We start from the raw sequence: 25,530 nt of genomic DNA, 5'->3' as shown, positions 1-25,530 counted from the left end.
GTATCAGGCATCAAAGTAGGAAATGCTTGCACTGGTCAAAGACATACGAAAAGATCCCTGCCCGTAAGAAACTCCACGTCTTTTGCTTTGTCTGCGACTCCACACCAACAGTTAGGACATCAGTCAGGGTCCAATCAGGAGACAGACACTATACAACTATTTAAATAAGGGAAGCTTAACATAAAGAATTATTACCTAATGACAAAACAGTAACTATAAAAGAGAGCTTTATAGGGTACCATTGGGCTGAGAGAGAGTACCCAAAGTCCCGTACCTGGTTGAAGAAGGTAGAGTTGAAGTCTGTCGGATGGAAGAGAAGTGTGTGGGATGGGCCAGGCCAGAGCTGGTCCACAGTTCCTGGGAGAGCAGGAAGCAACCTTCTGAGAGGTAGGTAAGCCACAGCCAGTGACCAGATGTTTCGAGGACGCATGGCGCACCTGGTGTCCATGTCGCGAGGGCAGACCTGAGGGGGAAGGGGCGTATGAGTAGAGGGAGCCATGGCTCGCGTGAGCGGGCATGTAGAGAGGCTGAAGGTCACAGTCTGGGCAGAGGACCTACCGCATGCAGTGTCTGTGTTGAAAGAACCGTGGGGAAGTGTGAGGGCAGCAATGCAGGGTCACTAGGGAACTGAGTACCCTGGGCCTCTGGCTGGGGCAGAGCGCCACCAGATGTCTTCACGTTCACAGGCGTGACTGATGGGGCCACTGGCAGAACCCACAGGAGAAGCCTCTTCCTCCTGCTCTGTTCCTCCAGCGGCCTCCACCAAGAAAGCTTAACCTGTGATCACTGTAAAGAAGACCTTAAAGGGATTCCAACCATTATTTTCGGAGCAGCTATTGAAGAGGACATTCGGAGCTGAGAGGCAGAAGCTGCTATCAAAAGGGCCCTACGCTGGGGGGTGGGGGTCAGACCTTCTGAGTGCACCTGAAACTTGGGTGTCTTGGCTTTATTCATCTGTGCCACGGAGAAATACCTGTTTAATTTACTAACCAAGAATACTGTGAGGCTCCAATAAGCAGCGTGAAAGGGCTCTGTAGAGCGTAAAGTGGTACACATTTCTGGCGGGTCCCTGCCATGTTAGCTGTGCTCAGTGTTACATTTGCTGTCCCAACAAGCTGGGTGATGTGCCACCTGGTGTCAAGGCCTCGGCGATGAGACCCTGAGACCCTGTCTTATGTATTTTGAATTGCTGGCAGCTAGCGCTCCAGGCACAAAGCAGGTGGTTAATTGGTCTTTGTTACCAGAACTATATGTTTCACTTATTTATTGAGAATCTCTTTTAAGGATTTTCTTTTTTTTTTATGTTTATTCATTTATTCTTGAGAGAGAAAGGTAGAGAGCAAGCAGGGGAGGGGTAGAGAGAGAGAGAGAGAGAGAGATAGAGAGAGAGAGAATCCCAAGCAGGCTCCACACTGTCAGCAGGGAGCCTGATGCAGGGCTCAAACCCATGAACTGTGAGGAAACCAAGAGTCAGACGCTTAACTGACTGAGTCACCCAGGCACCCCAGAGTCTCATTTACTGAGGTGCGGAAGCTGCAGGCCATGCTGTATCTGACCCATGAAGGGGTCGGCTCCTTGCAAGTGAATCTCTCTCATGTTTCCCCACCTTTCTTCCTACCACCAGAAAGCTGCCGGAGGCATCGCTGAGGAGAGCCTCTTAGCCTCCTGACCAGCCTCTTCCTGGGGACCTGGGGTTATACCTTCATTGTAGATCCTGATACTCAAGCAAAACAGGAGTTCCAGTAGGACCTCACTTGCTGACCGATTACGAAGTGGGTGAATAACGTATAAATGAATGAATGAATGAGCAAACAGAGTTGCCCAGCTAAGGTCTTGTACAGTATCCTATTTGAGTGTGATAATCACGAGGCTATCAAAATCAATTGTTCCTTAAATATATGTCTTTAAAAAACAGACAAAAATCTTTGTCCATTCCTTTCTCTTATTACTCCCTCCCTCCCTTTTTTTTTTTTTAAGTTTATTTATTTTGAGAGAGAGTGAGCAAGCAAGCACACAAGCAAGGGAGGGGCAGAGAAGGAGAGACATAATTCCAAGTAGGCTCTGTGCCATCAGCTCAGAACCCAATGGGGGCTTGAACTCATGAACTGTGAGATCACAACCTGAGGTGAGATCAAGAGTCAGAAACTTAACTGACTGAAGCACTCAGGTGCCCCTCCCCCCACCTTTTATTAAATCAATGAAGAAATATGGGTATATATGCAAAACAACTTATTGGATTTTTGCAGCAGAAAGCTCACAGCACAATACACCGTGGTTCTGTCTGGGCATCGTGGATACAGCTCTCGGAGGTCAGAAGAGTCTCACTCTGTACGAAGGGTAAGTTCCTGGGCATCCGCAGCCTTCACCCTGCTCGTCCTGGCACTGCTGTTGATTCAGGTAGGGAGAGAGCTGGAAGCAAGCTGTGGCTGGAGGGGGCAAAACCTGTGGACATGCTGATTGGTCTAGGAGAGAAACCTCCTGCCATCTGGCTCTCCACTCCCATAAAGGCAGTCCTGAAGGAGAAGTAGAAAAAGGCAAGCACGTTTAATTAGTCTCAAACATATCCTGGGACATTTCAGAGATCCCTGCAGGAAACTGAAGCATTGCATGCTTTTTAAAACTAAACGTCACTGATGCAATTAGAATTTGGGTTTTTTTTTTGTTTGTTTGTTTGTTTTGTTTTTTCTGCCCAGCCTAGGACACATTTTGTGGATGAAGTTCAACCAGTAAGCCCTTAGATAGATTTCGGCATGGTGCTGGTTAATTGTCTGAGGCAGAAACAACTTGGCATTGCAGAATCAGTTTGCTCTGCTTTTGATACACAGGAGGGTGGGTTCAAAGCTGCAGGGTGAAACTAACATATGGAAGAAGTCTTTCATTCATTCATTCCCCTGCCTGAAGCAAATCCTGTGAGTTTCATATAATGTGAATGAGATCTATTTGCAGATAAGGGAACACATTTAGAAAAGGAGGCACAGAGGTGGCCCTGAAGTGGGTTGGTCTTCTGTACCACACAAAGGTAACCTGATCAGTCGGTTGATATCTCATCCACTCTTTTTCTCGGTTTCCTCTTTGGCTGTGCTACACTATCAACACTTAGTCTGGAAAGAGAGGGAGCACTGTTTTCAGTTGTTCTTTTCCTTCCACAAATTCAGCAAATGGTAAAAAGACAGAATCACGTCAGGCTACCAGAGGTACAATCCTCCTTGGCTTCCTAGGGAAGTGAAGGGAGAGGTTGAAGTTCAAGTTCTCAGAAGTGTAGAGGAAGGTGAGGGTGAGGTCCATTTCCTCCCTGTAGGGAACTGGTCTCACTGCTCTGTTGTGGCAGGTGGGTAGCCAATTGAAAGGGACTCAGCAATGTTTTCCCCGTTTTCAGAGAAGGGGGTATTTTGTTTATTTAGAATGGAGGGTTAAGAGTGTCAAGCTGGTCTTCTGCCTTGAGAATCAGTCATTGATTTTAAAGACTTCTCTTACTCAGTGTCTACTTGAGAATTGAAAGGTATAAACGATGCCTTTGATATTTTTGTCCATAGCCCTCTAACATGTTTACCACTGAAAAGATCTGTTAAGAAAAGCTACAAGGGACACAGAGAAAATTGTGATTGCGTTCAATGGCACTTGAATAGAGAACTCCAAGTGCCCAAATCTTGTCCTGTCAATCACTCCTCAACTTTTGACGTTCCCAAGGGAGCTGCATACAGAAAAACTGATAGCAAATGGGAAGCAGAGTGAGACTTTATTATTACTCTTCAGAGCTTCATATAGCTGGATCAGAGCACATGGCTCACTCTTAAGACTTAAGAACGGCCCCCCTCCCCTATACACTCTGCTTCACCTCAAATTCTCCAGTATCACTAGCTCCTGCCAACTATATGGCATGTAACTAAAACAACAGCATTTTACTAAGGTAGAGAAAGACGGCTAGGCCCCGAGGGATTCCTGGTTCCACTGATAATTCCAACCCATGAACTTTTGAAAGCAAGGAGTGCAAGAGTACCAGGAGAGGATTACCATGCACAGACATGGTCTCTTGACATTACTCTGTTCGCTGGTAAACATGGCCAACAGTGTTTCCTTTTTTTAATTTTTAGAAAAAACTTGATTTCAGTACTGTTGACACACAATTTTATGTTAGTTTCAGGTGTACCACATGGTGTTCAACTTCTTTATACGTTACGTTATGCTCACCACAAGTGTAGTCACCATCTGTCACCACACAATGCCTTTACAATACCGCTGTGTTCCCTATGCTGTGCCTTTTATTACCGTGACTTATCCATTCCATAATAGGAAGCCTGTATCTCCCACTCCCCTTCGCTCATTTTGCCCATCCCCCAGCCCTTCTCCCCTCTGGCAACCATTAGTTTGTTCTCTGTATTTATAGGTTTGATTCTGCTTTTTTTTTTTTCCTGGATTCTGCATATGTGTGGAGACATCTGGTATTTGTCTTTCTCAGCCTGACATATTTGCTTAGACTGATACCTTCTAGGTCCATCCATGCTGGCACAAATGGCACAATTTCATCCTTTTTAATGCTGAGCAATATTCCATTGTTCTACACCTTCTTTACCCATTCATCTATTGATGGACACTTGGGTTGTTTCTCTATTTTGGCTGTTGTAAGTAATGCTGCAATAGACATAGGGGTGCAAATACGTTTTTGAATTAGTGTTTCTGTTTTCTTTGGATAAATATCCAGTAATGGAATTATTGAATAATACAGTATTTTTATTTTTAATTTTTCAAGGAACCTCCCTACTGTTTTCCACAGTGGATACATCAATTTGCATTCCCACCAACAGTGCACAAGTCCTTTTCTCCAAAGTGCACAAGTGCACAAGTCCTTTTTCTCCAAACCCTCACCAACACTTGTTAACTTCTTGTCTTTTTTTATTTTAGCCATTCTGACAGGTGTAAGGTGATATTTTATGGTCGTTTTGACTTGCATTTCCCTGATAATAAGTGATGTTGAGCATCTTTTCATGTGTCTGTTGGCCATCTGGATGTCTTCTTTGGGAAAATGTCTATTCAGGTCTTCTGCTCATTTTTTAACCAGACTGTGATTTTGGTATTTAGTTATATAAGCTCTTTATATATATTTTGGATATTAACCCATTATCAGATATATCATTTGCAACTATCTTCTTCCATTTAGTAGCTTGCCTCTTTTCTTGATGGTTTTCTTCACCACACAAAAGCTTTTTATTTTCATGTGTCTCAACAGTTTATTTTTGCTTTTGTTTCCCTTGTTTCAGGAGACATATATAGAAAAATACTGCTATGGCTGATGTCAGAGAAATTATTGCCTATTTTCTCTTCCAGGAGTTTTGTGGTTTCAGGTCTCACATTTAGGTCTTAAGCCATTTTGGTTTATTTTTGTGTATGGTGTAAGAATGTTTCATTCTTTTGCAGGGAGCTGTCCAGTTTTCCCAACACAATTTGTTGAAGAAACTGTTTTTCCCACTGTATATTCTTGCCTCCCTTGACACAGAGTAATTGACCATATAAGCATGGGTTTATTTCTGGGATCTATTCTGTTCCATTGATCTATGTGTCTATGTTTGTGCCAGTACCATACTGCTTTGATTACTACAGCTTTGTAGTATATCTTCAAATCTCGAATTATGATACCACCAATTTTGTTTTTCTTTCTCAAGACTGCTTCGGCTATTCTGGGTCTTTTGTGGTTCTATTTAAATTTTAGGATTATTTTTTTCTAGTTCTGTGAAATATGCTGTTGGTATTTTGATAGGGATTACATCAAATCTATAGGTTGATTTGGGTAGTAGTCTGGACACTGTACAATTATGAACCCTTCCAATCCACAAACATGGAATATCTTTCCGTTTGTGTCTTCTTCAAATTCTGTCATCAATGTTTTATAGTTTTCAGAGTAGGGTTCTTTCGCCTCCTTGGTTAAATTTAGTCCTAGGTATCTTATTATTTTTGGTACAATTATAAATGGAATTGTTTTCTTAATTTCTCTTTCTGCTACTTTTGTTATTAGTGTATAGAAACACTACCAATGTCTGGCTATTAACTTTATATTCTGCAACTTTACTGAATCAATTTATTTCTTCTAGGAGTTTTTTAGTGGAGCCTTTAGAGTTTTCTATGTATAGTATGATGACAACCAATATCTTATAATTGATCAAATGGAATGGCAAATCATTTTCCCTTAAGAGACACTGGAAAGTGAGAGAGAGAGAGAGAGAGAGAGAGAGAGAGAGAGAGAGAGAGAGAGACACTTAATAGGGACAATAGGAAAGTAAGTAGAGAACTAGAAATAGTTTTCCCCTATAAAACATTCACCCTCTCTGCACAATAAATGTTCTATTTAAAACTTGTACAGAGAAGCTTATGAAATAATAAAATATATGATTCTTTAGTAAAATGTAGAATACATATTTAGTCTTAGCTGATGAAATAGGGAGTAATTATTTAATTATAGGGCAATTACTCTCTTCTCAAAGATAGGATTCCACAGAAAGAAAATTAGACTTTTTGAGGCCCCACCTTTTTAAGTAGACACTTTTGTAACCTGGATGTCCCAGCACAGAAAACACTAAATATAGCAATTAACTAAATAACAGCTAAATATAGCAATTAACTGCCATACAGAAAACCTGAAAGACTCTACCAAAAAATTACTACAACTGACAAGTGAATTCAGTAAAAGTGCAGGATACAAAATCACTGTGAAGAAATCTATTCCATTTCTTTTTTTTTTAAATTTTTTTAATGTTTATTTTTGAGAAGAGAGAGACAGAGCATGAGGCGGGGGGAGGAGAGAGAAAGAGGGAAACACAGAATCCGAAGCGGGCTCCAGGCTCTGAGCTGTCAGCACAGAGCCCGACATGGGGCTCGAACTCAGGGACCACAAGATCATGACCGGAGCCAAGGTCGGACGCTTAACAGACTGAGCCACCCAGGCGCCCCGAAATCTATTCCATTTCTATATACTAATAGTGAAGCAGCAGAAAGAGAAATTAAGAAAACAATACCATTTATAATTGCACTAAAAATAATAAGATACCTAGGAATAAACCTAACCGAGGCGAAAGACCTGTACTCTGAAAGCTATAAAACATTTATGACAGAACTGAAGAAGACACGAAGAAATGGAAAGACATTCCATGCTCACATATCAGAAGAACAAATATTGTTAAAATGCATATAGTACACAAAGCAATCTATACATTTAATGAAATCCCTTAAAATACCAATAGCATTTTTCAAGAGCTAGAACAACCTTAAAGTTTATATGGAACCACAAAAGACTCCAAATAGCCAAAGCAATCTTGAAAAAGAAAAGCAAAGCTGGAGGCATCACAATTTCAGACTTCAAGTTATATTACAAAGCTATAGTAATCAAAATACTATGGTACTGACACATAAATAGACAAAAGATCAATGCAAGAGAACAGAAAAACCAGAAATAAATCCACACTTACATGGTCAGTTAATCTTTGACAAAGCAGGAAAGAATATCCAATGGGGGAAAAAAAAACCCATCTCCTCAACAAATGGTGTAGGGAAAACTGGACAGCAGATTGCAAAAGAATGAAACTGGACCACTTTCTTACACCATACACAACAATAAACTCAAAATGGACTAAAGATCTGGGGCGCCTGGGTGGCGCAGTCGGTTAAGCGTCCGACTTCAGCCAGGTCACGATCTCACGGTCCGTGAGTTTGAGCCCCGCGTCGGGCTCTGTGCTGACAGCTCAGAGCCTGGAGCCCATTTCAGATTCTGTGTCTCCCTCTCTCTCTGCCCCTCCCCTGTTCATGCTCTGTCTCTCTCTGTCTCAAAAATAAATAAACGTTAAAAAAAAATTAAAAAAAAATGGACTAAAGATCTAAATATGAGATCTGAAACCATAAAAATCCTACAAGAGAGCATAGGCAGTAAGGTCTCTGGAATCAGTCATAGCAACATTTTTCTAGATAGGTCTCCCGAGACAAGGGAAAAAAATATATATAACCACTGGGACTACATTAAAATAAACTTGTGCAAATGAATGGAACAACTAATAAAACTAAAAGGCAACTCATGGAATGGGAGAAGATATTTGCAAATGACATATCCGATAAAGGGTTAGTATCCAAAATATATAAAGAAGACAACTCAACACCCCCCCCCAACAAATAATCCAACTAAAAATGGGCAGAAAACATGAAAAGACATTTCTTCAAAGAAGACATACAGATGGCCAACAGATGCATGAAAAGATGCTCAACATCACTCATCATCAGGGAAATGCAAGTCAGAACTACAAAGAGATATAATCTCACACCTGTCAGAATGGCTAAAGTCAAAAACGTAAGAAATAACAAGTATCGGCAAGGATGTGGAGGAAAAAGGAACGCTCTTGCACTGTTGGTCGGAATGCAAACTTGTGCAGCCAGTCTGGAAAACAGTATGGAGGTTCCTCAAAAAGTTAAAAATAGAACTACCCTACAACCCAGTAATTGTACAACTAGATAAATACTAGGTACTTACCCCGAAATTAAATACAAAAACACTAAGTCAAAGGGACACATGCACTCCTATGTTTATTGCAGCATTATTTACAATAGCCAAATTATGGAACAGCCCAAGGGTCCATCGATAGATAAATGGATAAAGGTGTAGTATACACACACACACACGGATATTATTCAGCCATGAAAAGGATGAGATCTTGCCATTTGCCATGACATGGATGGAGCTAGGAAGTATGATGCAGTCAGAGAAAGATAAATACCGTATGATTTCATGCATAAGTGGAATTTAAGAAACAAAACAGATGAGCAAAGGAAAAAAGACAGAGAGAGACAAACCAAGAAACAGACTCTTAACTATAGAGAACAAACTGATGGTTACCAGAGGGAAGGGGGTGGGGAGCGGGGGAAATAGGTGATCGGGATTAAGGAGCTTACTTGCTGCGATGAGCACCAAGTGACGTATGGAAGTGTTGAATAGGGTATACTTCAAACAGATATAGCACTGTATGCTAACCATACTGGAATTAAAAAAATAAAGACAGACATATAAAATTGTGTAGAATGAGAACGCAGAAATAGGGCTAAAGTAGAATGACGCTTATTAGCATTTAAGAATATTTGAACTTTTTAATAGAAATACTATTGGGATGCCTGGGTGGCTCAGTTGGTTAAGTGTCCGACTTCGGCTCAGGTCATGATCTCATGGTTCTTGAGTTCAAGCCCTGCATAGTGCTCTCTGCTGGCAGCACAGAGCCTACTTGTGACTCCCTCTCTGATTCCCTCTCTCTCTCTTTCTTTACCCCTCCCCAGCTTGTGTTCTCTCTCTCAAAAATAAACATTAAAAAAAAATTAAAACCATAGAAACTCTAGTGAGGATTTTTGTTAAAAAAAAAAGGAAGTAATTTTAAAATCTCTTTGAGATTATCCAGATTGTAAATTTAACTGAAAGTGTAACCTAAAGAAAAGGGATCCAAAAGTATAAATGCATTTAAGGGAATACCATGAACCCCAGGAAAATGACCCAGGAAAATCAGGAATGGGAGAGTGGTTCCTGGAAGCCAGTAGAGGAGAATCATAGCACTCTAAGATCAGCACACTTGGGCAGATTCTCAGAGAGTGCCTGAAGGAATAACCCTACAGATGGTGGTTACACTCTCCTGGTCCAACAGCTCAGGGCACCTATCAACACATCTAAGCATGCCAGGCAGAACTTAGTAAGATCACTGACCCAAACACACAAAGGGAGGTTAAGAGCATCCCTAGTGAAGGCAACTGTTCCCAAAGTTCTCCGAGCCTGCTGAATGAGGCACACATGCTCTGGGTAATCTGCAAGTCCAGAAGGTTGATGCATCCAAACTTGCTTTTTATTACTACTCTAATCACTTGAGACCACATGCAGTGCAGAACATATGATGCAGTAAGAAACACCAAAACTTGGACAGTGAGAGGACTTTTGGCCATGAGGTAGAAAAGCTGGATGCTATAAATCATCACTCAAGAAGAAAATCATCCCTCACCCTGGACTCTACATCTAAAAACACAGTTGGCTGCATAGGGAGATTTTTAATTAAAATGTTACTGAACAGGGGCACCTGGGTGGCTCAGTCGGTTATGCGTCTGACTTTGGCTCAGGTCATGATCTCATGGTTTGTGAGTTTGAGCCTCACGTCAGGCTCTGTGCTGACAGCTCAGAGCCTGGAGCCTGCTTTGGATTCTGTGTCTCCCTCTCTCTCTGCTCCTCCCCTGCTCACACGACACACACTCTCTCTCTCAAAAGTAAATAAATATTAAAAAAAATTTTTAAATGTTACTAAACAGCTTTCTTCATGGTTCTCTGCACCTTGCTTGCGTCCTGCCTTATCTAGGTGAACATTTTCGAATTTTTGCCCCGCCTGTGTATTTGGGATGACCTGAAACAATCTGTGCCATGTAAGTGGAGACCTCTTTCTAAAACCTTGTGAGGAAAGCCTCTTTGTAGGCAGTATGTGTATGTGTGTGTCATTAATCAAGGTAGACTCTTTGACAGGAAATTAAAATCTGGATGATGAGCTCACAAAGTCTATATATACTTTACATACACCTCTATGTAAGAGGGTTGCTGATGTCTTTCCGGAGCACCTCATTTGACCCTGCTACATAAATCATCTCTGAATTTGGTAGGAATGTAATTGCTTTCCAGTCTTCAGGACATCGGCACCAAAAACCTGTCTGGGTCAACTTCATGACTATCACATATCTCAGAGCAGTGGGAGATCTTGCTTTATTTTAACACTCTGGATGGGAGAAAGCTGGGTGTCTAGCAGGTTAGCCGGCTGTTACCCTGTGCAGGTACATCTTCTGCTCGATGAATGAAGGCTCAGTGACTTTCCAGAGATCCTCCCCAGAAGAGATGTGGCCATTCCCTGGTGGGACGACTAACGTATTGCCAAATCAGTTTGAAAGGTACTCTTGTAAATCTGAGAGTTATGATGGTTTTGTTTAAAATCTTTTTTTATTTATTTTTGAGAGAGAGAGAGAGACAGAGTGTGAGCAGGGGAGGGGCAGAGAGAGAGGGAGACACAGAATCTGAAGCAGGCTCCAGGCTCTGAGCTGTCAGCACAGAGCCCGATGCGGGGGTTGAACCCACGAACCAAGAGATCACGACCCAAGTGGAAGTCGGACACTTAACTGACTGAGCTACGCAGGTGACCTGGTTTTGTTTGTTTTAAAGAATTCAGATGGTACTGTGAAAATAAGAGAGGCGTGGGGAGGAAAACTATGTACTCTGTTCATCCCTTCAGCCAATACTTCTTAAGGACCCTGATGTCCACAGGATTACTTACATCATCAGCGTGTTCACAGGGTGAGAGGCTGGACTTGCAAAGTAGAGCACATGGCCTGGGATGGATGAGTCACCACTCTCTCCGATCGCTTGGAAAATTACTGTGTTCTGCTGCCAGAGCATAACCCCATTTGTGGGTGGGGAGGGATGCTGAGGCATCCAAGGTGGCAGTGATACAGCCACCTGGTTCTGGGGACAGCTTTGTCCGTGAGTAGCCTGGAAGAAGAGTGTGAAGTGAACCTGTAGGAAGAATGTGAAACGCGGACTAGAGACAGCAGAAAAGGAAATCTGGCATCATCGGGAGCAAGGCGGCATGGGGAAAGACCTTGAGAAACCACGCAGCTCTGTGCCTCCGGGCGAATCTACATTTATTACAAACGAGAAAAACCTTGTTATTGACTTTTCCTTAAACAGTTCAGGTGGGATGTATTGTGTTCTTCAAAACTCAGATTCCAGAAATAAATGCAACTGGCAAATGTACTATTAATGTCTTTCTTTCCCCTTCTGTCCTTTACCTACATTCCTCGGAAGAAAAAATACTTTAAAAAACCCAAGTCATTTAGAAAATGAGATTCTCAGATTCTCATTAAAAGATGCTAAAAATGACTGAACTCTGGGTTTTTACTAAGGGAACCTGATTACGTATTCATTATTTTTCCTGCCAGTTTCACTAATCCTGCGGCATCTTCTAGATTTTTAGACGGACCTGCTTCAACCGTCCTCTCTTTGCCGGCTATTTCTTTTGAAAGAAAAAACTTTCCATTTCAAATAAACAAAGCAGGCTGTGAAAACTGCCATCGCTTGGATTTAAATCGTAGACCTTCGATCACCGAGAACCACCTCACACCTCAGAGAAAAGCAGAGGACTATTAAAAGCCTCAAAAGTACATGTTTGGCGGCGGGGAGGCAGGGAGGGAGCAGTGATCAAATCCTTGAAATTCTCTAAAATTATAAATGCCATTAAGCTTTACTATAAAATCCTTCAAATTAATGTGTTCCTAATTTTAGCATTCAACGGGGCTGTTGTATCGAGTAGAACTATTTGCATAATGATGACAAAAACCAAAGTTTCAGGGAAGCAAAATGGACTCATCTGAAACTCACATTCTAATTCCTGAGCAGCTTCTGACTAATGAGCCAGAACAAGTCAAAATTGTCCTGACCCTCTTCTTCAACAGGGAAAAAAGGATTATGGGAAGCCTTTGGGGGAAATTTACAATACATATCCATAGGCTTCTCAAACTTTCCCCCCAAGGAGCCACACTGGGGGAGGGGGGTGATCTTCTCAGTAGCCTCATGGGTTTAGCCTGTAGACTGCCAGCACAAAGATTTTTAAAGCTTCTCGTTTTCTCCTTAACGTGTATATGTATTCTCAACTATATGCTACAAAATATTCATGTCTCTTTAAAAATATAAATGCTGTCAGGGTGCCTGGGTGGCTCAGTCAGTTGAGCATCTGACTTCGGCTCAGGCCACGGTTTCATGGTTCGTGAGTTTGAGCCCCTGCATTGGGCTCGCTGCTGTCAGCGTAGAGCCTGCTTCGGATCCTCTGTCTCCCTCTCTCTCTGCCCCTAACCTGCTTGCGTTCTCTCAAAAATAAATAAATCTTTTTTGAGCAACCTCCGCACTGTTTTCCAGAGCGGCTGCACCAGTTTGCATTCCCACCAACAGTGCAAGAGGGTTCCCATTAGTCCACATCCTCTCCAACATCTACAGTCTCCTGATTTGTTCATTTTAGCCACTCTGACCGGTGTAAGGTGGTATCTCAGTGTGGTTTTCATTTGTATTTCCCTGATGAGGAGCGACGTTGAGCATCTTTTCATGTGCCTGTTGGCCATCTGGATGTCTTCTTGAGAGAAGTGTCTATTCATGTTTTCTGCCCATTTCTTCACTGGATTATTTGTTTTTCGGGTGTGGAGTTTGGTGAGTTCTGTATAGATTTTGGATACTAGCCCTTTGTCCGATATGTCATTTGCAAATACCTTTTCCCATTTCGTCATTTGCCTTTTAGTTTTGTTGATTGTTTCCTTTGCAGTGCAGAAGCATTTTATCTTCATGAGGTCCCAAGAGTTCATTTTTGCTTTTAATTTCCTTGCCTTTGGAGATGTGTCAAGTAAGAAATTGCTGCGGCTGAGGTCAGAGGTTTTTTCCTGCTTTCTCCTCTAGGGTTTTGATGGCTTCCTGTCTCACATTCAAGTCCTTTATCCATTTTGAGTTTATTTTTGTGAATGTGTAAGAAAGTGGTCTAGTTTCATTCTTCTGCATGTTGCTGTCCAGTTCTCCCAGCACCATTTGTTAAAAAGACTGCATTTTTTCCAATGGATATTCTTTCCTGCTTTGCCAAAGATTAGTTGGCCATACTTTTGTGTGTCCTATGACCCAGCAATAGCACTGCTAGGAATTTACCCAAGGGATATAGGAGTGCTGATGCATAGGGGCCCTTGTACCCCAATGTTTATAACAGCACTTTCAACAATAGCCAAATTATGGAAAGAGCTTAAATGTCCATCAACTGATGAATGGATAAAGAAATTTGGTTTATATATACAATGGAATACTACTTGGCAATGAGAAAGAATGAACTATATGGCCTTTTGTAGCAATGTGTATGGAACTGAAGAGTGTTATGCTAAGTGAAATAAGTCATACAGAGAAAGATAGATACCATATGTTTTTGCTCTTATGTGGATCCTGAGAAACTTAACAGAAGACCATGGGGGAGGGGGAGGGAAAAAAAAAAGAGAGGGAGGGAGCCAAACCATAAGAGACTCTTAAAAACTGAGAATAAACTGAGGGTTGATGGGGGGTGGGAGGCAGGGGAAAGTGGGTGATGGGTATTGAGGAGGGCACCTGTCGGGATGAGCACTGGGTGTTGTATGGAAACCAATTTGACAATAAATTTCACATTAAAAAAAATAAATCTTTTAAAAAATTCTCTAAATAACTGGCTAATTAAAATCAGGTTACCCCCATATTAGTTAGGCTCGAGGTTAAGCGGCTGTATTAAAAAGTTCCCCAACACAGTGGCTCAAACAGAGGTGTTTAACTTCTCATGTGATGGTATACAGATGGCAGTTTGTCAAGGGCGTATCAGCAGCAGTGCTCGACAGGACATTGAGGGACCCAGCTTCTGTCTACCTTGTTGCTCCCTACTCCTGACGGCATTATCCTTGTCTGCTCAGCCAAAGCTGACCCGGCTGCAAATCTATGTTTTTAGCCCTAGAGAGGGCAAAGAAAACTGGAGACAAATGTCATTTCCACTCACATTTCATTGGTGAGACCTAGTCACATGGCTACAGTAGCTGCAGAGGATGGAAAATGTAATTTCCAATTGATGGCCACGTGGCTGGCAAAAATTACAGTGATGCTACGACACCATATACCAGATCCACCTTAGAGATTTATGTAGCCCATGGCAACTGCTGTATTCCTCTAGGGATGCACCAGGGAAGCACGGCAGAAGGCACGAGTCTGCAAATTTTTCCTACAAAGAGCTGTGTAGTAAATGTTTTAGGCTTTCTGGGTCAGGTACTCTTTTGTGACTACTCATCTCTGCTTCTATAGTGCAAAAGCAGTCAGAGACAACACGATTCCATGTAAACAAAAGAGCACGGCTGTTGTTTTAGCCATCCAATACACTCTAACAAATTACAGTTAGATGTTTATTCATTTACTTATAGATTAATTAAATTTTTTTTTTTAATCTTGTTTTTTTTTTTATTTTTGAGACAGAGAGAGACAGAGCATGAGCAGGGGAGGGGCAGAGAGAGAGGGAGACACAGAATCCGAAGCTGGCTCCAGGCTCTGAGCCTTCAGCACAGAACCCGACACGGGGCTCGAACTCATGGACTGTGACATCATGACCTGAGCCGAAGTCAGACGCTTAACCAACTGAGCCACCCAGGCACCCCTAATTAAAAAATTTTTAAATGTTTATTTAGTTTTGAGAGGGCGGTGGAGGGGCAGAGAGAGAGGGAGACAGAATCCAAAACAGGTTCCCGGCTCCCAGCTGTCAGCACAGAGCCTGACGTGGGGCTCGAACTCATGAACCGTGAGATCATGACCTGAGCTAAAGTCAGATGCTTAACTGACTGAGCCATCCAGGCGTCCCCTACAGTTAGAAGTTTAAATAAACACACATTTATTACCTCACAATTACCATGGGTCAGGACTCTGGGTCCTTCGTGTAGACTCTCACAAGGCTGCAACCACGGTCAGTTAGGACTGGGTTCTCATCCACAGGCTTGACTGGGGAAGAATCCACTTCCTAGTGTACTCAGGTTGTCTGTAGATTTATTTCCTTGCAGCTGTAGGGCTGAGGGCCTTGGGCCTCGACTTCTTGTTGGCTACTGGTCAGCTCCTAGAGGTCACCCACAGTTCCCTGCCACATGGCTCTGTTGACAGCCCCTCTTACAACATGGCAGCTTGTTTCTTCAAAGCCGAGAAGGGAGAAAATCTCTACAGTGAGTTTGGTAGCATGACAGAATTTTACATAACATAACCATCCTGGGGGTGACATGCCATTTCTTTGCCATATTTGAGTGGTTAGGAGCCTGTAACAGGTGGTGTTCACACTCAAGGACAGAGGATTATAGTGAAATGTGAATACCAAAAGGCAGGGGTCACTAGGAGCCTGTCCACTAGAGCTTTGTTCCAATAAAACTTGATAAAAACAAGTGGTGGGTGGAACACAGTTTGTTGAGCCCTGGAATAGTGAATAAGGTGTAGAAGACGTTCTTTAAGGTAAGAGGGAGAAATTCATAGAATAGAGTCAGAGCAAAAGACTGGTCAGAGCCAGAAGGGCTTTGTAGAAAGAGAGTCCCAGAAAAATAAAAAATTCAGATTCCAGACCCATCCCATAATACACTGACTATGGGAAATTACTATTTTTATAATAATATATAATTTTATAATAAAACTGGAAAATATATCTATATACTTTTTACATAATCCCACCCCTAGTAACCTATGCTAATATAATGACAGATGTAGTGTTGGGGTTACAGATATAAAAATATGCACCAATGAGTTCTTTAGTATGTTAAAAAACTGGAAATAGTCTAAATGTCCAACAACAGATTGGCTAACTAGAGAAAGTATAGCTCATGCACATGGTGGGCTATTTAATATACATTAAAATTATGTTTTAGATAAAGGACAGGAAAAATGCTCTTGTAGAATGTTACATAAGCAAAGCAAAGTACGAAATGGTATTTATGGCATTATTCCAATGTATTAGGAAAGGAAGAAAAAAGAGAAAAAAGGAACGAGAAAGATATAAGGCTAGGAAAAAAACTCACTTCAATAAAATCTACCAAAATGTCATTTTAACAGCCATTCTGGATAATAAGATTCTATAATTTTATGTTACCTCTTTATTATTTTTGGTTTTTCCTAATTCAAAATAATCACAAATTATGACTGGAGAACTTCAGATATTATTTGCAGTAGGTGTAAAAATATCACATTGGTTCCTTTCTAGCAATTGGTTCCTTTCTATTTGTATTCAATACTCATGCGAAGCACTCACACAAGAATGCTAAGAGGTTTCAGTTCCCATTTGTCCTTACACCCATCTTATTTCTGTGAAAAAGTAGCATGTATTTAATATTGCTTGGGAATGATATTTTCTTTGACCTGTGTATCGTAACGATGGTGGTACCTTAAGGAATGAAAGGATCCGCAATTAAATACATTCCAGGAAGGGGTGCCTGGGTAGTTCCGTCGGTGAAGCATCTGACTTCGGCTCAGGTCATGATCTCGCAGTTCATGGGTTCGAGCCCCATACTGGGTTGTGTGCTGACAGCTTGGAGCCTGGAGCCTGCTTCAGATTCTGTCTCTCTCTCTCTCTCTCTCTCAAATAAATAAACGTTAAAAATTATTTTGAAAATATATTTCAGGAAGAAATTATCTTCTCAGTTGGAATTACACCTTCTACTTGTCCTTTCTTCAATGCCTTTGGTCAGACTTTCTTGTACAGGACTCATGGAGAGAAAACTACCTACCACATTTTTGTACAGGTTTAGATATACTCTTTAGAGAGCATAAAAGCAGGTCTTTTAGGGAGCGTAAAATGAGCTACTAATCGAGAATTTCATTTTGGAATGTCACATTTAATTTAGGTACCTACACTGGGAGTTAAATTGGCCATTAAACCAATGAAAACTTCTACCTAGCCATATGGTCACTGTCAGGAAGGCCTAACAAATTTAACTTGAGATGATGTATGTTTTGTTGCATATAAGAAGTCTGAAAGAATATTTACCAAAATGTTTAAGCAGTCAGGTAGTTCCCTCTGGAAGTGGCAGAACACAGCATAAAAAAATAAGGCGGCTCCCATAAGCTGGATACGGAAATAAAGGCCATTATATTATAAATATGTCTTCCTGATATCTTATCAATGGAAGTTAAAGTTAAAAAAACTTTTCAAATTAATCAACTATGGACAGCAACTATAAATTACTTTCTGACATAATCCAAACTCCCAATTCTAAGCAACATTATAGCACACATAAATAAAGGCATAAATTCCATATACTGAACATTTATTTGAAAGACCTTTAACACTTGTATTATGCAGATGCATTTAATCCTGATGGCTCTGTTTGTTTAGGCACAGGACATTTCTGAAATCAAATTCCTTTATATGAACAAAGTTGTGCTTACGGGCACTTGGGTGGCTCAGTCAGTTAAATGTCCGGCTCTTGACTTTGGCTCAGGTCATGATCTCATGGTTCATGAGTTTGAGTCCCACAACGAGTTCCAAGCTGACAGCATGGAGCCTGCTTGGGATTCTCTCTCTCCCTTTCTCTCTGCCCCTCCCCCGCTCATGCTCTCTCTCAAAATAAATAAATAAACTTAAAAAAATAATTATACAGAAAGTCATGCTTGACTCAAATTAATCTCTAAGTCTCTATCATTTTCTCCTCTCCTCCTCTCCCTCTGTCTGTCTCTCTGGAAACAACACAGAACAGATATTTCATTTCATAAAAAATCCAACTGATAGTATTGCTTTTATAGGCAACCATACTCACATTTATATATAGTCAAAGCATAAAACACTGTGGACTTCAACTAATTCTAAAACATAAAAATTTTATTGACTAAAATTAACATATTTACAGAAATAAAGTGTCAAAGGTATCTGTTTCAAAATTTTAAGGATACCCATATTTCACACTCACTACAATTATTTTTACTTACGATCTGAATCTGTCTTCCATACTATGAAGTGAATCATTATTAACTTGCAGTACAAAGAAAAGAGCACAAAAACCTAGACTATTATTAAATCATTACACTCAGAGAAAAAATTAAAGTGCACAGAGAAGCTCACACTGGAATCAACTGATGTACCACAACCAGCTCTAGTTTAAATTTCTTTCCTATGTTACTTCCCAACCAAACATACTCATTATATTCAAGGAAAAAGGAAGTATCTGATTGCATTTGGTTCTGTTCTTGCTTTTGTTAATATAAATAGCCGCGTTCTGTATTCCGAGGTACACATTATACTTTGCATCCACGGACTATCCACGAACCCTCCTTGATACATAAAGGTGTCATCAAAAATGTAAAAAATAAACAGGTCAGGCAATAAAGCAAAAACAAGACAATAAAAACAGTATGGTATTTACTGCTGTTTCCTTTATTTTTTTTCCCTTAAAATTTAAAAAATGTTTTTATTTATTTTTGAGAGAGACAGACAGAGCATGAGCAGGGGAGTGGCAGAGAGAGAGGGAAACACAGAATCCCAAAGCAGGCTCCAGGCTCTGAGCTGTCAGCAGAGAGCCCGACGCAGGGCTCGAACTCCCAAACTGTGAGATCATGACCTGAGCGGAAATCGGAGGCTTAACCAAATGAGCCACCCAAGCACCCCTATTGCTGTTTCCTTTAAAGCAAAAGTATTCTTAACAACTGTTTGCCGCTGGTTCAAAGAACGAGGGGATGTGTCCTAGAAGCTCTGGAAACAATGATCTCCCTTGGCGGTTATTTCTCTCAGAAGTGATAAGCCGGGTAATTTACAAGAAGAAAGCTACTGAATCCTTCTGAAAACACAACCTGGCAGTCTATCTTCAGGGCGGAATGATGAGGTGGCAAGAGTGTGATGGGGAAACCAGTCTTCGAGAACATCACGTCAGGGAATCCAGCTGTGCTTGTATGGTCTCCAGCTATTTATAAAGATAAAACAAGAGAACAAGTTGCTGAAAGCAGAGAAATGCTATGAAGGTTTGTTCAGAAACTTGCAAATAGAAGGGAAAGAATGGCAGTGGCAACCGTGCATATTAAATCCATTTACACAGCAACAGATGAAGCACGCAGAAAAGTTTTCTTCTTATGTGAAGATATTACAATTCACGCCTGCAATTTAAGTTTGCAAATTTGTAAAGGAGGATTTCTAAACATGGTTTGGGGTGTCTGGGTGGCTTAGTCAGTTAAGCATCCGACTTGGCTCAGGTCATGGCCTCACAGTTTGTGAGTTTGAGCCCCGCGTCAGGCTCTGGGCTGATGGCTTGGAGCCTGGAGCCTGCTTCAGATTCTGTGTCTTCCTCTCTCTCTGCCCCTATTTGTGCGTGCTCGCTCTCTCTCTCAAAAATAACTAGACATTAAAAAAAAAAAAAAAAAACAACCTGGGGCACCTGGGTGGCTCAGTCTGCTGAGCATCCAACTTGGCTCAGGTCATGATCCCACAGTTCATGAGTTTGAGCCCCACATAAGGCTCTGTGCTGATGGCTCGGAGCCTGGAGCCTGCTTCAGATTCTGTGTCTCCCTCTCTCTCTTTGCCCCTCCACTCGTTCTCTCTCTCTCTCTCTCTCTCTCAAAAATAAAAAAAAATACACTTAAAAAAAAGGGTAAATACAGTTTTAAATATACTCAGCTGTTTTAATTTAAGTGATCACTACACAAGATTTTTGAAGGTGGGGAAGAGGAGGAGGGGGAGTACATTTCCCTGGATTACAAAGCCAGTATTTGTAAAGAAACATAACATGCACTCAAAGTTAAATCTTTACAGGCTTGGCACCTCCCTTTTTCCTTGGGCCCAGAATTAAAATATTTAATGTTAAATTATAAAGTGCCAGTGTGGCTAGGTACCACATAGTTCATTCCTTAGTGCTTTACGTTAAAGTAATAATCGTATTGCCTTAATTAAAACCATTTCCACTTTCTTCCTGATTTAGGCTGTCAGATTCTCTCCATCTCCGCAAAGCTTCCTGCTGTGAAACATAAGGTGTTTACAAGGGATGTTTAAAGAACTTAGCGCCATAATAGGGCATTTAAAAATAAGGATTCATAAAAATGAAGGAAACATTATGCAAAGCCCCACACAGCAGAAATTATTTGAAAAATACAGACCTTGTTATAGAAATCAAACAACTCCTGGTGACTGAATTCCACAAGAACTTTCTCCATGCTCTGCAAGGAAGAACAAGAAAGAAGAAAGAATTCAGTTGTACGCAATTTGCATTGCATTTTTTTTTCTTTCTCTCTCTGGCTGGCCCCAGAAGATGCCCTATTATTCTCTGAGTGGTTTAAAAAAAAACAAAACAAAACACTCACCTGCTCTACTCAACCCCACCGTTCCTAGAACTCACAGCTGCACTTAATAATGCTCCACTTTTAGCAAAAGGTTTCAACTCTAGAGGGACAGCTGTTCTTTAAAGTTGACTCCACAGAGGTTAATAAAATATAAGCCGGCAAGAGAACAATTTCATTATCTTTTTTTTTTTCTAGACCGAGATACGTGAGATTGTATTTCATTTTTCTCAGCAGTCCATTTGAAATCGAGTAAATACCATCACACAAAGACATTGGAGGCGGCACGTCTGATTGAACTCATCTAAGCATTAATGCCTCCCGTCAGCACAGCTGCTGCCTCTACGCATTAATCTAGCAGTTATGATCTTAACATGCTGAGATGGTTACCTTTCCTAATGTACGGACTCAGCAAAAGTTCGCAATTAACATGACAGCTTCAAAGCGGAGACTGAAACACGCTCCTTCCTTTTGCTCCAGACGTGACGGGGAACCTTCCTGGGTGCTGTGGGCACCAAGGAATACTGTGCACGTACGTGTGATGGTGCAGCAAAGCACAGCGGTAATCCAGCCCACCCCAACCTACTTTTGGTTCGTTTTGTAAACTGAGGCATCACTTTGAGTAGTTTCTGAAGATCGGCTAAACATGTCTTTATTTTTATTTGTTTTTAATTTAAATTCAAGTTAGTTAACAAACAGTGTAGTCTTGGTTTCAGGAGCAGAACCCAGTGATTCCTTTCTTACATATGACACCCCGTGCTCATCGCAAATGCCCATCACGCATTTAGCTCATCCCCCACCTCCTCTGCAACAACCCTTAGTTTGTTCTCTGTACTTAAGAGTCTCTTATGATTTGTCTCTTTACTCAAGGTGCCTTTGGGAAGTGAAAGTTAATAAGGAGAGAAAGCCAAGAACGTGCTACCCACTCTGACCAGACTGGCACCAGGGAAGGCACCTGGGTGGCTCAGTTAGCTAAGTGACTGACTTCAGCTCAGGTCTTGATCTCACCGTTCAAGGGTTTGAGCCCCGTGTCGGGCTCTATGCTGACAGCTTGGAGCCTGGAGCCTGCTTCAGATTCTATGTCTCCCTCTCTCTCTGCCCCTCCCCACTTGTGCTGTTTCTCTCTCTCTCCCTCTCTCTCTCTCTCTCTCAAAAACAAATAACATAAAAAAAAATCCCCAAAAACAGGCACCAGGAACTGAAGAACTGGACAAATGTTGAAAACGACATTAATTCATGTACTTAATCGCTTGTGATCATTTCCAACATTCTCTTAATTCTACTTCTCAGTTTCTATGGCTACTTTTTTTCCCTTTGTTTTATCTGTTGGTTTTTTTTTTCCTGATTTCTTTTTTTTAAGTTTATTTACTTATTTATTTATTTTGAAAGAGACAGAGATAGCACAAGCAGGGTAGGGGCAGAGAGAAGGAGAGAAAGAGAATCCCAAGCAGGCTCTGTGCTGCCAGCACAGAACTTGATGCAGGGCTCAAGCTCGCAAACCACGAGACCATGATCTGAGCCAAAACCAAGAGTCAGAGGCTCAACCAAGTGAGCCACCGAGGCATCCTGGTTTTAAGGATTTCCATTTCTGTTGACAAAGCCAGCATTTTCAAAACAAGTTCACTCCAGCACACCCCAGGAGAGTCGATGGGGCTATCTTCAGATACGGCATTTCCTTTTTCAAAAAAGCCAAGGCACCGGGGCGCCTGGGTGGCTCCGTCGGTTGAGCGTCCGACTTCAGCTCAGGTCACGATCTCGAGGTCCGTGAGTTCGAGCCCCACGTCAGGCTCTGGGCTGATGGCTCAGAGCCTGGAGCCTGCTTCCGATTCTGTGTCTCCCTCTCTCTCTGCCCCTCCCCGTTCATGCTCTGTCTCTGTCTCAAAAATAAATAAATGTTAAAAAAAAAAAAAAAGCCAAGGCACAGAGGATCAAATTCCACACTTCTTCCTTTTCTCTTGTAACACCTACTAAAATAGTTAAACTTTAAAATGAATAAGGACACAAAGCTGCTTTAAAGCCTCATCCTTTAAATGATTAAAAAAAAAAAAAAGTAGTAGGCTAACTGCCACACATCATTTAACCCCAAAGGTTGAGATCAGCATTATCTAGCAGTGCTGTATTTCTTTCCAGCAGTTAAAGGGAGAGGGCAGGCCTCAGTTTATCCTATGGAAAATCAAGGAAAGTTCATTACTCTCTCCACAATCCAAATGTTAGGAGGGACTGAAGACTGAATTAGTATGTGAACAAGTGATTTGCTGTATGGATACTTACAGGTAGTGGTCAAGCTAGGTTCTTGTTTCCTGAATTTTGCTTTGTTTCAAGGTAGTGTTTTTCTAAAATGTTACACTGAGGAAAGGGAAGGAAGGCAACTTTGAAAACATACTTCTTGAAATAACAACAGCTAAAATGATGTGTGTACATACACACACACGTGAGTATGTGTATGTGTGTATACATATATGTATACATTGGGAGAGATATGTATATATTGTCTTGGTTTATTGAAATACTTAGCCCCAAGAAGGGAAAATGCTGATACCTGAGATAAAATATGCAAAGAACTTATACCGATGTCTGGTAGGTATAATCACTGGTAGCCATTATCATTATCCTTTCCCATTCAACCTGCAATGATTTAGGGAAGACCAGGAGAATTCTGGAGAATACAGGAATGGTTTTAAGTGTTGCATATCTATGTGTATAGAGATTATCCTTAGAATTTGAGAAGCTATGTTTACCCAAGGGGTGGCCAAGGGCAGTTGTTTTAGGGGGGTCATGATGGAATTTAGTTGTGTAGGACAAAAAGGAAAGGGGGGCTGGCGAAAACTCAACTCCATAATGTCATGCTCTGACATGAACTTCATGGAGTCCAAGAATTCTAAATTCAAATCTTTCCTTCTGGGACATTACTGAAGGTATATTATCACAAAAAGAGCATAGGTCGCATCTATTTAATAGTTTGAGAGCTTTATTTACGACATTAAATTTCGGTATATGGCCCATGGCCTCCATTTTTACTCATGCTTTAGGTCCCGCACATATTAGGAACAGGTGTGGTCAAATCTTTCCTTGGACCGTAACATTTTTCAGAGGAAAACACACTCTGAGCTTTATTTGAGAATGTAATTAGAAAGTCACAAATGTGCTTTATCAAACCACAATCAACTCTCGACCTGCACTGCTCATTCTGCAGAGAATGTATGGAAGATTCTTTTCACTACGGAAGCATGTTTTCAAACAACTTCTCTTTAGTTTCATGTCCGGTCACAAATCAGTGGCAGTCCAGACCCAACAAAAATGTAAGAAATGCATTAAGTTAAATGTCAGTCCAATTATTGGTATTTCAGGGGTGCTTGTGCTTGGATTGTCTAGCTCTGTAAACACTCCAAGACTTTGACTCAACTCATGGTTCATTAATATCTTTGTTAAGGCAAGAAGAGAAAATGAAACTGAAATTCAAAAATGCCATCTCAGCTATCAGCAGCAACTCTAACAATAGGCTTTCAGAAGGACTATGTAGAAAATCCTGGCTACTGTAGTTTTATAGGCTGTATTTGACAATGGGTTTAAATATCCATGTGCTTCCTGTCTATCACTGTCAATAGATAATGAGACTTGACTATTTGGTCCTATTTTTTTTCCCCTAAAGAGTCAGAAAGATAGTCTGGATAATAAAAAGTAGCCTGTTATGTCATAGTAAATAAGAAGAGAAATATCTTTGTGACATAAAACTACAGTGGCAAGTAATCACAATGCACTGTCATCTTGTCAATCATATACAGTAAGTATTTTAAACTTGAACTACATACCTCTAAATCACACATGTGTGTTTTTCATATGTGTGCATATATATACACATCTTTAGATAGTACTGTGCCTCACTTTTTACATAGTCAAATGTTTAGGAAAAAGTTTATGAGAACATTATATCCCCATTCTTCTAGTAATTAGATACAAAAGATATTTACATATAAGGCAAACTATATTTTAAGTTAAAAGAATTTAAAAAAATGATAATTCTAACAGAGAGTTTATACTGTCTTCCAGAGTAATATAATAACTAGGTTAAGTACTAAAAATTATTTCTGGAAGGGCTTTTCATTGCTTGTATGTTTAACAGGCCTATCAGTGGATATTGCTATTATCCAGGATAGCTCATGGGTAATATTTACTAGATTTGGTGGAAAAAAAAAAAAGAAGTAAATTCAGACATAAAGGAAGAAAATGACAGTAATACAATAATAGTAGGGGACTTTAGCAACCCACTTACTTCGATGGATAGATCATCTAGACAGAAAATCAATAAGAAACACTGGCCTTAAACAACACATTACATCAGATGTACTTAACTGACATATGAAATATTCTACCCCAAAACAGAATACATATTCTTCTGAAGTGCACATGGAACATGTTGTAGGAAAGGTTACATGTTAGGTCACAAAACAAGTCTTAATAAATTTAAGACTGAAATCATATCAAGCATCTTTTCCTACCATAATGGTATGAAAATAAAATCAATGACAAGAAGAGAACTGGAAAAACCACAAACATGTGGAGGCTAAACAACATGATAATAAACAAACAATGAGACAACAGAGAAAGAATAAATAAATACCATGAGACAAATAAAGATGGGAACACAACAGTTCAAAATCTATGGGACACAGGAAAAGTACTTTAAGAGG

General features: G+C 40.8%; 1 protein-coding gene and 1 long non-coding RNA gene across 4 annotated transcripts in view; both read right to left on the bottom strand.

Moving 5' to 3' along the window:
- Positions 1–2,171: 2,171 nt before the first annotated feature.
- LOC115514769 lies at positions 2,172–17,080 on the bottom strand. Its single transcript, XR_003969085.1, has 3 exons — positions 16,971–17,080; positions 15,457–15,739; positions 2,172–2,513 (listed from the first exon to the last, which is right to left on the bottom strand). It is a non-coding gene; the product is annotated as an uncharacterized LOC115514769 (long non-coding RNA).
- Positions 17,081–19,002: 1,922 nt separating this feature from the next.
- The window catches only part of COMMD10 (COMM domain containing 10), a 217,298-nt gene continuing 210,770 nt past the window's right edge, over positions 19,003–25,530 (bottom strand). For 2 of the 3 annotated variants that reach the window (XM_030316923.1, XM_030316939.1), the window contains exons 6-7: positions 20,663–20,722; positions 19,117–19,479 (exon numbers count right to left, since the gene is read on the bottom strand). In XM_030316923.1, the coding sequence (XP_030172783.1) occupies positions 19,441–19,479; positions 20,663–20,722 (99 nt within the window). In that variant the 3' untranslated portion in view covers positions 19,117–19,440. Of the gene's footprint in view, positions 19,480–20,662; positions 20,723–25,530 lie in introns of all 3 variants that reach the window. The other variant, XM_030316933.2, reaches the window with a different exon arrangement.

This window comes from Lynx canadensis, chromosome A1 (genome assembly GCF_007474595.2).
Source record: "Lynx canadensis isolate LIC74 chromosome A1, mLynCan4.pri.v2, whole genome shotgun sequence".
NCBI lineage: Eukaryota > Metazoa > Chordata > Mammalia > Carnivora > Felidae > Lynx > Lynx canadensis.
This window is presented reverse-complemented; position numbering and strand designations above follow the sequence as displayed.